This window comes from Rutidosis leptorrhynchoides, chromosome 2, assembly GCF_046630445.1.
Source record: "Rutidosis leptorrhynchoides isolate AG116_Rl617_1_P2 chromosome 2, CSIRO_AGI_Rlap_v1, whole genome shotgun sequence".
Lineage (NCBI taxonomy): Eukaryota > Viridiplantae > Streptophyta > Magnoliopsida > Asterales > Asteraceae > Rutidosis > Rutidosis leptorrhynchoides.
The window spans coordinates 21,907,315-21,922,099 of NC_092334.1; the positions used below are offsets into that span (position 1 = coordinate 21,907,315).

Below are 14,785 nucleotides of genomic sequence, written 5' to 3' on the forward strand. Positions count from 1 at the left end.
AACCGTTAAGAAACTCATCATTTATATGATTATGTGAATATAATTTTACAAACTTTTTTTTAATGTGTCTTGCATCTCTACATTCTCAATAATTATTAACTATTTAAGTATAATGTATGAATAACAAATACATAAAATAAACTACACATTATATAAACGAAGATTAATCGGATGTTGACTAACGTTGACTTTTAAACATAAATATACATTAAATTAAAATCCTCATACCCTACATTTATGGGATTGGATATTGTTGTTGTTGTCGTTGTATACATTAAATTAAAATATTAAACATAAATCTTTCAAAAAATAGAAAAATATACTCCACAAAACTTAAAACATAAACTTATAATCAAGTATTTAAACATAAACATAACTGGTGATAAAATAAAAGAAAAATAAGTGGTGGAAAAAAATATCACGTCTTCATTATTTTGACTTCGTGGGTTATACCTATCACTTTTTCTCTCTCTCTAGATATAATGAATTAAAGAGTTAGAAATAAACACATATAGAGACCATACTTATCGGCTTATCGCTTATTCGTCTTAATAGTAGAAGAATCAAACGAACATGATCAAACAGATACATAGCATTTGTAATCGATCTTGTCACCGATCTTCCCAACAGATACTTCCAGACTCAGGGCCGGTACTGGATTATTTGATGCCCTGGGCGAAACGACATAAGATGCCCCCTAAAATACCACAAATCTATTTTCTTGACAATACTATTTTCTTTACGCTTTTTCTCAAAAAGGAAACTATTTATTAAATTTACATTATCATAAATATTATTAGTTTCAAAGTTTATAACAAACAATTTGTAACAAAATGGATTATATAAGTTTGAAATAAGATACCGAGTTTATCAATAGTGACAGAGTCTTGACTTAAAAAACGAACTTCAAACATATAACTTTTGGCATTATCGAATCAAACATATAAAATTGGCCATTATCGAATAAGAATAAGCAAATATATACACGTATTTATTACTTTCATAGTTGAGGTATAGTTTGACAACTTATAAACTTAAGATGGCAAAAATGAAATAAGTAAACAATTGGTGTGTACTTAAAAAAAAGCAACAAAAGTACTCTTTTATCTTCCCCATCAAACTCATCTCTCTCGTCAAAGACCTCGATCTAAAAACTAATCCCATTAAAATATTTCCTGAGATTAACTATCAGCTAGAGCTTTAACTCATAGTTTCAAATTACATAAAATATATTTCCCATTGATTTGGTTGAACCAGAACCTCTTACATTTAGATTACAAACTACAAAAAAATTCAAAGTTTTATGTATATGATTAGAACTAAACTTGGTGGTGATGCCATCGGCCAATGCCCAGGGTCGGCCCTGCTTCCGGTTCGTTTATCTGTCTCTGAAATCGAATCTTGTAATCGTGGTAAGTGTTGTTTTTGAAATCGATCGTGAAGGTACGTGTACAGATTACTCATTTATGAATCGATCATCCAAATACACACTTACGATTACTCAGTGATTGAATAAACTTCTTGAAAACGGCCTCTGCATTTAAAACGGAGTCAGTGGCGAGTGTACACTATAGGGTATGGGGTCCTATGACCCCACTAGTGGGAAATTTTTTTTTACAATGTATATTTCAAATTGTACATGACACCACTAAATTTAAATGTAGGACCCCATATATTTTTAAAATTTGTATTTTTTCTAGGTAAATAACCACTAAAGTACCCTTCAAATATAATTAGCCTTAAAAAAAATTTTTAGGGCCTCACTGACATTTGATTCTAGAATCGCCACTGAACGGAGTATTATTTATTTTTAAAATAAATAATTTTGGCAAAAAAATAAGCTTAAGAAATCACATGAAATCAACCTCAAAGTGACGAAAATTAATACCGTCAACAAAAATGAGCATTGAAACCTGGCATGTAATTAAAACAATGAAAGTAAAAGGTAAAATAAAAATAAATAAATAAATAAATAAATAGGTATTTCCTTGTACAGACATTTAGGTGGTTGAAACCTGAGATTAAGGCGCAAAATAATAGCAGTGACAATAAATTGGAAATTCAATAGATGATAAAATTATACCTTCATGAAGAATCGAGTCAAAGGTTGATTGCAAAAAATATGAGAGCAAAAAGAAAATGAGGAAGAGAGAGAGAGAGAGATATTGATCAGTTTTTTGAGTTTGTAGATCTTGACATTTGATTTTCATATATTTACGGAGAGAGAATTAGGAATCTTGCATTTCAAATTTCAAATTTTAAAAACCTACACACATACATTGAAATTTCTTGGTATATGTGTGTGTACTTGTAACGACCTCAAATCCATTTACCAAAAACGAAGCACATTTTTTTTTATAAGTTAGGTTCCATTAATACACAATATTTTCAACTCTGTTTTAACCAAAAACATAATATCGTGACATTACGTTTAACAACTTACAATGACCCTTGGTACCCAAATGACACCTTACAAAAGCATTTGTTTTAATAATCCAATTACACAAACACTGGTTAATACTCAACAACCCAACCCGATACCAAGAGCATAATCCCGGAGATTACCAAATCCCCAATCCGCATCCAATTATCCAAACGCTACCCCATCGAGCCCAAGCGCTCCTACGCATCTAGTCTAACAACTAGCCAGCTTCACAATCACAATCCCTGTAAAAAGGTAAACAACGACGGGGGTAAACATAAAGCTTAGTGAATGCAATAATTATACATATACATATATAATCTACTTACTTGCAAACACTTACACAAATACTGCATACGAGCTAGGAAATCAACAACCATGCAATCATAATGCATAAACTAAATATCTGCAATTCACAATAAGCTAGCATCGCCAATAGCATATAGTTCACAATTTAATATGCTAAAACTACAACACATAACCATGTTTAACCAATCGTACAAGGAAATGGTGCTCGCGAAAGACCATCGAAGTTCACAACGTCCATTAGTGTACTTAACACCGCGTATCACTAACCCCCGGTTGACATCTTAACACCTCGACACTTCACCCCCGAGTGGCATCTTAACACCTCGATGCTTCACCCATCAAACACTCCGGAGTGGTGCCTTAACACCTCGACACTTCACTCCCGAGTGGCATCTTAACACCTCGATGCTTCACCCATAAAACATTCCGGAGTGGTGTCTTAACACTTCAACACTTCACTCGTCACGTGAAATGTGGCGTCTTAACACTTCGACACTTCACATCTCACGCTACACAAATAAATACATCATATACATATACATATAATTATTCCACTCACCTTGAAATGCCCCGCACAAGTCATGTATAACATGATCTCCGTCCTCAAATCCGAGCAAGTAACCACCTATATCACACATAGGTACAATATATACATAAATAGCCATTCCCTAAAAGAGAACCCGACACAAACATCCCTTAACCGAGGGATCACACCTTGCTCGCCAAAACCCTCCCATTTAACACCTAATGGACACAGACCAATTACCACTTCGGGTGGTAATTCAAACCCACTCAACAAAGTACAACTTAACCCAAATTATACTCGACACCAATTAGACCAAACCTAGGTCTTAACACTAAATTACTACTTAGGTAGTAATCATTTCAAACGTCATTTGTCCCAAAACCCCAACACGTGCAATATTGACCCATATTGCTTTTGACCACGTTTGACTTATGTTAAAATATCACTTTAATCCAAAATTACTTCTCGCGAGTAATTACATCCAAAAATATCATTTAACACATAACAAAAGCGTTTAACATCCATTTAATCCAAATTAGTGTCATCATCAATTTTGACCCAATTCAAATTATCCATTTTGACCAAAGTCATAAAAACGCCCCATAATCACTAACGGCTAGTGATTATATTTCCAAAACACCAATTAACACCTAAATCAAGTATTTACATACTTGATTCACCAAAACTTGACTCAAAACTCATTTTGACACCAAATCAAAGTCAACACCCATTTTGACTAATACTTGTTTTTAAGAACATCAAAACCACCAATACACTTTCAAACTAGTGACTAACACCCAAATCCATAACAAATACTTTTGAATTCGTCATCAAACCCTAAACCCACAATAATCGGGTTTACTTACACAATACATGCAACAAAACCCCCAATTTCATGAGAAATGGGGTTTATAACCCTAACTAGCTCAAACCATAAACATGAACAATTAAATTAGGAGTTAGAACTTACCAACACTACCAAAACGTAGCCAAGAACGAGATGAACAACTTTAACACTAGCACTTTGGTGAGATTTCCACTTTTTCTCCAAACCAAGCTTTTTCACTCTAAAAGTCACCATCTATCTCTAAAATAAGTTGGGAGTGTTTTGTGTGGGTGAAAATAAGGCTTGAAAGAGCCTTAAATCAGTTTTGATGATCCTAAACCGACCCCAAAGTGAAAGGACACAATTGCCCCCAATTTAAACTCAAAAACGAGTTCAAAATGGTCATTCAGCACTTCTGTCGTGTTTTGCGACTTCCTGTCACGTTTCGCGACACCCCAAACGCGATACACCTGACCAATTCACGACGAACTGACCAGGACCAGGTTTTTAAGGAGTCGCATTTTGACCATGTTTTTCGCGTTCCGCGACGTACCAAAACGCGACACATACGCTCCAAACGCGATACTTGCAGTTCTCAGCTTCAATTTAAAAGTTCAGGGACTGAGGTTGATAGATTCAGATTCTGATGTAAATTCTGAAAATGCATAAGTGTTAGGTTGACTTTTAGTGGCGCTTTATGGTGCACACATTTACTGACACTTTCTGATGACACTTCTGATGTATAAAATTTAGGGTGTTACAGTACTTGAGTGGTTTTTTGAATAAAAAGATACTCCCTCCGTCCCACATTAATCGTCCACTATTCTATTTCAGGATGTCCTAGATTAATTGTCCACTATCAAATATGAAAAGTAAATTTAATCAAGTTTACCATATTGTCCTTAATCAATTAATTAAATTACGAAAGTAAGAGGGTTTTCTAATTAATTGATTGAGGGTAAAACTGTAAAATAAAGAAAAAGTACAGAAAAGGTACATGTGACAGTCAATTTTTCTTAAACTGTGTGATTTTTGTTTGGAGACAATTAACTTGGGACGGAGGGAGTATTAAAAAGGCTTTGGTAAATGAGTTAAGCTTAAAAGATGTTTTTTGATCACATGGTGATAGACATATCCTGTAAAAAGTAAGTCTTGGTACGTTCCCAATTCACTTAGACAATTTAAATAATTAACTAAAAAATTAAATTAAAGCCATGTGGATGGCTGGTGTGGTGTATCTATTATATGTATAGATTTGGTGTGAGGTAAAAAAATAGCAACAAAAGTTGTATATTTATAGGTTTTTTGTATATATATATATATTCAATTTTAGGAAGGGAAGGGGGAGGTAATTTCTTTTTTAAATTACATAAACATTAAGATATGTTGAAAATATGAACATCTAAAAACGACACTTTGTAATGAATGCTATTATTTTGACCAGAAAATGTTTGAAAAATAACATTTATCACCATATTTATGACGTCATGTGTAACATACATCGTGATAAATGTTATTCTTTTTTCATTTTCTGATCAAAATAATAACATTTATCACTAAGTGTCTTTTTAATGTTCATATATATATATATATATATATATATATATATATATATATATATATATATATATATATATATATATATATATATATATATATGAGAGAGAGAGAGAGAGATATATATATATATCAAGGGATAAACACCTTTTGGGATAAGGTGATAAGTAATTTGTTATTTTCATAACGTTAAATTAGAGTTTAAAATTTAGATTTTTTAATTTCTGAGGTTAATATTCATTGTGTAGATTCAGAATATTTTTTTTCTTTAATATAGCACGTTAACATACATTAGATGTATGATAACAAATTATCATATCTGATCTGATCTGATCTATGATAACCAGTTTTCATACATCAGATGTATGTGAACTTGTTGTATAATATATATATATATATATATATATATATATATATATATATATATATATATATATATATATATATATATATATATATATATATATATATATATATATATATATTTTGAATCTACACAATGAATACTAACTCCAGAATTATTTTTTATTTTCTAAACTCTAATTTAATATTATAAAAATAACAAAAAAAAAAAAATTTCTACAAACATTAAGATCAGGTGAAAATATGAATATTTAAAAAAGAAACTTTATGTTGATTTTATTATTTTGACTAAAAAAACGCTTAAAGAATAATATTCATATATGATAACTGTGACACCGCTGATTTCTGGCGGAAGCATAATATTAATTTAATACGATATCCACATTAACTATTGTTAATACAACCTGTGTCACGTGTCATTACAAAATACTTGTTTATACAGAGAAGACATATTTACAAAAAGATTATTGTTTTCATAAAGCAAGACAACATCAGAGTTGACTCCTGTCAAACATAACATCTTCATGCCCGTCTTCTCCCCAAAAGCATAAACTACAAAAGCTAATAACCTGCAGGGAGGAGAGGGAGGGGAATTAGCACGAAGCTAAGTGAGTACGACTAACTACAGGCCATAGCATACATAAGTGTTATACTAATCATGTCACATAGTCTAACACACAAACATCACCCAGTAGTGCAGTCTACAGAGACTCCGGCGGTTCGGCCAAACCATTAACCTCCAGTTGATCGGGCTGGGGTTTACCGGAAGTTCCTCCTACATACCGTGCTGCATAAATCATCCACACGCGACGTACGCGTCATTCAAACATATACTACACGGATGCAAATAGGCTACCACATGAGGAACCCAACCCGCAGGTTGATCTCTCCTATCGAATTAGGCTACCACAAGATAGGGACGCACTAGGCTCCAGCAGACAAGCATCAACTAACATGCAGTCATCACAAGGTACTAACTAATCACAACAATAAGTATATCTAACAAGCATGACAATCATAATATAACATGCTACAATATACTATATTCTCCAGTTAGTCTCACTCACCGATTACCAGCAAACGAGAAGGTGTTCAGCTATCTAATCACTGAACCTTCTCTTTCTCCTTTTCTCCTGAGAAATACATATACACGAGTTAGTTTATGTTCATAAACACCAAATAACACAATACAGAAAATTTTGTCAGAAAACTGTCCGCTAAAAATTTTCTCCTTAACACTTATGCACTTTCAAAATTTACATCATAAACATCAAAATACAAACGGGCAGCATAACGGCTAAAAATCAACACTTAGGTAAAATATTCTGCCCTGGACACTCAGTCGGTCGACTGACACTGACAGTCAGTCGACTGTCTACACAATCGGTCGACTCACTTGGTATTACACCAATCGGCCGAATGTAAATCTCAGTCGGTCGGTTGTCTTCGTTAATCGGCCGGTTCAACCCTCAGTCGGTCGACTGTCGACCGACAGTCGGCCGACTGTGTTCATCTTCATCAGAAACTGAACAAAGGCTACGGACTTCAAGCTAAATTCACCAAATCTTGATCTAGAGCTCGTTTTCGACACCAAAACTTGCCACAACTCAATTACTACATGTTATAGACTATAAACCCACAAAGTTTTGACCATAACAACATCAAATCCATGGATTTTGACACAAAATCAAGCTTTTTACAAAACTTACACAAAACTATGAATTTAACCATGAATTGAACACAAAAACACATGTTTCTTACCTTGTTAGAATCAGTAGACAACAAGGAACAAGATTCCAAGATCAATTTGAGCTCAAGAACAAGTTTTGATGATTAGGGTTTCAAATGAGAAAGAATTAGGTACGGGGTATTATTTTGGGAAGGATCTGGAAAGTGCAAGAAATGCACTGCACAAGTCATCAAAAGTGGGTTAAAATCCCACACTGTGTGACACACGGGTATTTACCAGTTATCTGATATCTTTCGTACATCATTTGGCAACCCAAATGAAGTCCAAATTTAAATAAACAAACCTGTTCTGTGACCCTTGTCACAAACTGGTCCTAACCTCAACATTAAATAATAATAAACAATAAATAAAAATAAAAACATATAATAACACCATACTATCTTAAGGGCAAAATAGTAATCTTACATCTAGGCCCACTTGAGGATGTTACAATAACCAAAACTAATGAAAAAATGGATAATGATTAATGAAAAACCCTGTTAGGGTTTAAAAATTAGAGTTTTGGGTGTAGATTTAGAGTTTAAATTTAAGGTTTAGATTTAATTTTTAACACGAACGGTTTAATTAAATTATGATTTGTGGATTGGTTTTGATTATTTGAATAGTTAACCCGTTATTCTTGGTGTCAACTAACACCATTCATGATCCACCTACGGGAAATAAAAGGCTATCTTTACCCTAAATTTACAAACAGAACTATTACAGCCATACAATTTACCTACTTTATCTACTTTATGTACGTATCAATATAGACAGAATTATGATGAGTCCTTCGATTTGCACTGCTTACAGTATGATTTGTTTGCTATTTTAATCCATTGTACTTTGCACTTGTAACATCACTAGAAATGACAATGGATCGAATATAGATCAGATGATATTATATTCATATCCACGTTCATATCCATTTAATTTTTATTCATCTATATCCATATCGATATCCAGTTAATTTCAGTACATTCGCCCATATCCATATCCGTTGAATTAAGCGGGTTTATGGATATCCGTTGATATTAAATAAAATGTTTATCCGACGACGATATTGACAACTAAATATATATTATAACGAATGTATATATGTATAATCTTTATGTTTTTAGTTTATTACACATGTTTTTATTGTGATCTGTTGTCAAATGTGACTTTAATTGATCAAAATACGTTAAAATATAAGTAATTATATGTTTAATCTAATCTAATTGTGTAACGTTTAATATTACTAATAACTATTTCATAATTGTAACTTTCATAACCCTTATTTTCGTTAATAATTTAAAATTTTGTGAGTTATATGTATATTGATATGTATATGGATATGCATGTATTTTGGTACGTATATAGATGTATTTTGGATGGTAAGAGATAAATTCATGGATGAGAATTATCATCCATTCCGATGCACAAAATATATAGATAATCCATATCTATATCCATATCAATTACTCGTCCATATAATGGATCGAATCGGGTGAATATCCATAAATTGAACATCTATTGCCATCCCTAAACATCACTGGTGCCTTTTACTAATGCCGGTCAGTTCATTTTTACGTTAAATTTTAGTCATGTAGTTTACGTTGAGGGTATATATATATATATATATATATATATCCTCACTCCGTTTGCTCTTTGACCCTTTCGTTCGTTCAACAATGTTCAGTATTTGATTAACCCGAACGTTGAACCGAATAATAACTGAACAAAATCAAACCAAATTTGAATTCGATTTTCGGTTCAGCAGTTTAGTTTACAATCCAGTTTTCGGTTGTCCTTCGAATTCGGTTGAACTGAAAATAGAATTCAAAATCGAAAAATAATATTTAATTATTACTATAATATATACAAACTCAAAATCTATATGTTATGATTATTTTGGTTTTCATATGATTTTTCGGGTTTTCGAATTTAATCGAAACTAAACCGAATTAATAGGGTTTTACTTAATGAACATAAACTTCATTGAATAAAAAGGAAGAAAAGAAAAAAGAAAAAACTAACCTTGAGTTTTTGTACGGAGACGTAATTGTGAGTAATTTACATAAGTGAATTGGATTGACGTTTTCTTTTGTAGACGATGTTTAGACGGATCTTAGGTCGCTTGTGATTGTATCCAGAGGCAGAATACACTAGACACAACTAAAACCGAGATATGGGTCGTGTTGGATTCGTTTTAGTCAAACCTAGAGAGAAATCTAGATTAGAACGAAGCTTAAACGTGTTATTTCGGTGGTATATGGTGTTAGGGATCGAGAGGAAACGAAACCAGTCGATTAGGGTAAATGGAGAATTAACCTAGCAATGTAGGTCACAACCCGTATATATACTGCAACCCAGACACAGTCGGTCGACTGAGTCACTCAGTCGGTCGACTGAGTCACACAGTCGGTCGAGTGTGCGGACACACTCGGTCGACTGTGTATGCAGTTTAACTTATTGATTGTTTAAATAATTAAGCACACACAAACACTTATATAACCAATAGTCATAGGAATACGTTATTACATGACCGAATATATTAAAACGATAAGTAATCTACGGTTGGGGATTACATGCACCAACATCTTTAATTATATAAGTTGATGGTAGTTATTGACCTATGGTTTATATAAATATTTGGGCTTTAAAGTAAAATGGACCAGTTAACTATTTAAGGGAGACTTCTTAATATCGATGGACCAAGAAACTAAATACTACGGAGTATGTAATATATACTAACTGGCCTTTTTAAGTTGTTGAGGGTGGCATAGTCACTTTTGGCCACTCCGCCTATGTGTATATGTATTACAAACAGTGAACCATTCATGTAACTTTGTCATCAGTTTATAAATATAGTACTTCTTGTAACAAGTTCACAATAACAAGTTAATAACAATACGTACATGGCTACTACTACCACTACCAGTGATTGCAACTGTAAACAACTCCATGTTGCCATGTTCCCATGGCTTGCCTTTGGTCACATGATCCCTTTCCTTAGACTTTCAAAGTTTATAGCAGAAAGAGGTCACAAAGTCTCATTTCTTTCCACAAAAAGAAACATCCAACGTCTCCCTGAACTCCCTTCCCACCTTAAACCTTTTATTAATCTTGTTGAACTCACTTTTCCACATGTTCCAGAACTACCCTTCAATGCACAGGCAACCTTGGATGTCCGTATACCCCAAGATGTCCATTACCTCCTTAAAGCCGTCGATGGTCTTAAACCGGAGGTCGCTCGGTTTCTAGAACAAGAGTCTCCGGACTGGATTATACATGATTTTTTTCCTTACTGGTTGCCTCCCATCACCACTAACCTTGGGATCTCACGAGGATACTTTTCGGTAATACTTTCATGTTACACTGCTTTCGGAGCACGCTTGCTAAAAAATGGCGACGACGATCTCATAACGGTTGAGGATTTATTGGTATTCTTGGGTTAATTAGGTTTTTCAAGTTTTAATTGGAGTATTTATATTTACTTAGTATGATTTAATTAGGGACACTGCTAACCATATCCCTTATGTTAATGGTTAAGCATTCATGACCAAAGGGTTGGCCTGGCAGTATCGTGGTGGCCCTTTAACCAAGAAGTTGAGGGTTCAAGTCCCGTCGTGGACATTTTTGTGGATTTATTGTAAATATTCGTGTTAAGCGTGTGTGAGTAATTTTCATACTTATCAATCATTTTTCTTTACTGAGTTAACGAAACTTGAGTAGAAAGAAAAGAGTGAATTAGCTATCTAATTAGTTGCTATTATTAATTTTCTAAATGGCTTAAGTATAAGTAAAAAAAACGAACTTTACTAAAAATATAGTCTTTGTGTTCGTTTTCATTTTTTTTTCTCAAATTTAGCTTATTATTGTGTACTATGGGTCTTGTTCAAATTAACAGGTGCCACCCAAGTGGGTTCCCTTCCAAACCAATATATGTTGTAAGAAGTACGAGGCCAACAAGATGTTGGGGAAAGCTTCTTTTCATGCTTTAACTGGAGATGGGGGAGGGGTTTCAAATGCAGATCGTGTTGTAATGGCTGTAAAGGGGTGTGATGGTTATTTTATAAAATCTTGTCATGAATTCGAGTCCCAATGGCTAACTCATTTACAAGACTCAAACGACGTCCCGGTGGTCCCTGTGGGGTTACTACCACCGGAAACATCCACAATTGTAGGAGATGATAAAGAGGACAAGTGGATGATGTTCAAAAACTGGCTTGATGGTCAACCGAAAGGTCGTGTAGTTTACGTGGCCTTAGGAAGTGAGATTAAGTTAAACAAAAATGATATTGATGAGTTAGCTTTAGGTCTTGAGCTTTCTGAGTTGCCTTTCTTTTGGGTTCTCAGAAAGCCTGCAGGTTCCACCGAGTCTTACTCGGTGGAACTACCAGATGGCTTTCTGGAAAGAACTTGTGACCGTGGGATTGTGTGGACGAGTTGGGTCCCACAGTTAGAAATACTACGCCATGAGTCGGTGGGTTGTTTCTTGACACATGGTGGTACGGGGTCCATTGTGGAAGGTCTAATGATGGGTCACCCTTTGGTAATGCTACCGATGGCGGTAGAACAATCGTTGAATTCTCGACTAGTGGTGGTGGAGAAACAAGTTGGAATTGAGGTGCCAAGAAATGACGAAGATGGTTCGTTCACTAAGGAATCGGTAGCTAAATCACTGATCAAGATTGTTGTTGATGATGAAGGGAAGATCTATAAGAAGAACGCGATGGCGTTGGGCGAAATGTGTGGTGACAGAAGACTACACAAAAAGTATGTTGATGATTTTATTGACTACTTGGAAAAACAAAGGTCTGTTGTTGCTTCTATTGAGCATTGAACGTATCAAATTGTGTGTGCTAGTGATTGATGAATTTTGTTTTGCATGTATGAAGTAGTCCGTTATTAATTAAGGTACGGTTATAATAAGTGAATGTTTTGTATTGCATTTGTGAAATAATAAGACGTAATGTTTCATTACTCTTTGCTTTTATATTAGGGCAGTCAAATGTTATGAAATATTTTATTTTTAACTGTATCATTCTATTGATTTTCATTTCATATTTTCTACTGATTATAATTGTAACGAGTGTACAAATTGCCCGCATTACTGCAGAAAATTATTTCGCTCTGTATTTTAAACATTATTTCAATAGACGTGAGCATTGCGGGCCAAAAGTTGTTTGCATAACGAAAAATTGTATAGCAAAGGACTAACGAATTAAAAAAAAATAAAAACATAATTAAAAATTTATTAATAATCATCAATGTAAAGGACTAATCAAGGCAACATTTATCAAATAAAAAATCATCAACATGAATAAAAAAGTACTACCAAACATGAATAAAAGTATAAAGGACATCATCTACATAATTTTTTTCTCATTAAATATATATATATATATATATATATATATATATATATATATATATATATATATATATATATATATATAATATTTTAATTAAACCACACATGCTGAGTGGCCACCGACTTGACCAATGAATCACACCACTAGGGTTCGATTCCTGCTACGCCAAATTGTTCAAATATGGAGTGCACATAATGTACAATTTACCCGGTATCAGATCTCGCGTCCGAGACTTGATTACCCGAGATTTACCCGCTATGGGGTTCCTAATCTAAAAAAATATTAATTAATTGAAAAAGATTCATGACACATGTGGGATTCTGAAAGTCGAAAGGGATGGATTAAAGGTCTGTGAATGTGTTGTACTTTATTTGTTGTTTAGGTTGGTGAAAATATTGTATTCTAGAGTACGGTACCCTTTGTTATTAAATGACATCATGTAAAAAGCAAACTAACATTGTCTATGAATGTGTTGTACTTTAATTGCTGTTTTAGGTAGGTGAAAATATTGTATTCGAGGGTAGGGTACTGTTTGTTGTTAAATGATAGGGTAATATGTAAAAAGCAAAACTACTAAAATGTTGACGCCAATTAGTATAATTAGTATATACTTAATTACACTAATAGTCAATGTAGTTTGTTAAAAATTACAACTTTAGTCACTACAGTTTTTTTTTTTTTTTTTTTTTGTTGCAAATTTAGTCACTGTTATTTCAAAACATTACAATTTTAATCATTGTGGTTTCAAAACATTACAATTTTAGTCACTCACGCTCACAGACGTTAATTATCTCCGTTAAGTAGCAGTCACGTGTGTAGTGACCCGAACTTTTCCATGTTTATATATATTAAATGAAATTGTTATTTACATGATTAAGTGTTTTCAACATGTTAAGCAATCAAACTTGTTAAGACTTGATTAATTGAAATATGTTTCATATAGACAATTGACCACCCAAGTTGACCGGTGATTCACGAACGTTAAAAACTTGTAAAAACTATATGATGACATATATATGGATATATATATATATATATATATATATATATATATATATATATATATATATATATATATATATATATATATATATATATATATATATATATATATATATAGTTAACATGATATTATGATAAGTAAACATATCATTAAGTATATTAACAATGAACTACATATGTAAAAACAAGACTACTAACTTAATAATTTTGAAACGAGACATATATGCAACGATTATCGTTGTAACGACATTTAAATGTATATATATCATATTAAGATATATTAATATATCATAATATCATGATAATATAATAATTTAACATCTCATTAGATATAATAAACATTGAGTTAACAACATTTAACAAGATCGTTAACTTAAAGGTTTCAAATCACCATTTACATGTAACGACTAACGATGACTTAACGACTCAGTTAAAATGTATATACATGTAGTGTTTTAATATGTATTCATACACTTTTGAAAGACTTCAAGACACTTATCAAAATACTTCTACTTAACAAAAATACTTACAATTACATCCTCGTTCAGTTTCATCAACAATTCTACTCGTATGCACCCGTATTCGTACTCGTACAATACACAGCTTTTAGATGTATGTACTATTGATATATACACTCTAATGATCAGCTCTTAGCAGCCCATGTGAGTCACCTAACACATGTGAGAATCAT

The 14,785-nt window shown here is 32.9% G+C and overlaps 1 protein-coding gene across 1 annotated transcript; it reads left to right on the forward strand.

Moving 5' to 3' along the window:
• The first annotated feature begins 10,586 nt into the window (after positions 1-10,586).
• On the forward strand, positions 10,587-12,648 carry LOC139890622 (UDP-glycosyltransferase 91D2-like). The gene is made up of 2 exons (XM_071873520.1): positions 10,587-11,157; positions 11,625-12,648. The coding sequence occupies exons 1-2, from the start codon at positions 10,633-10,635 to the stop codon at positions 12,558-12,560; spliced, it is 1,461 nt and encodes a 486-aa protein (XP_071729621.1). The 5' UTR covers positions 10,587-10,632; the 3' UTR covers positions 12,561-12,648.
• Positions 12,649-14,785: the final 2,137 nt, after the last annotated feature.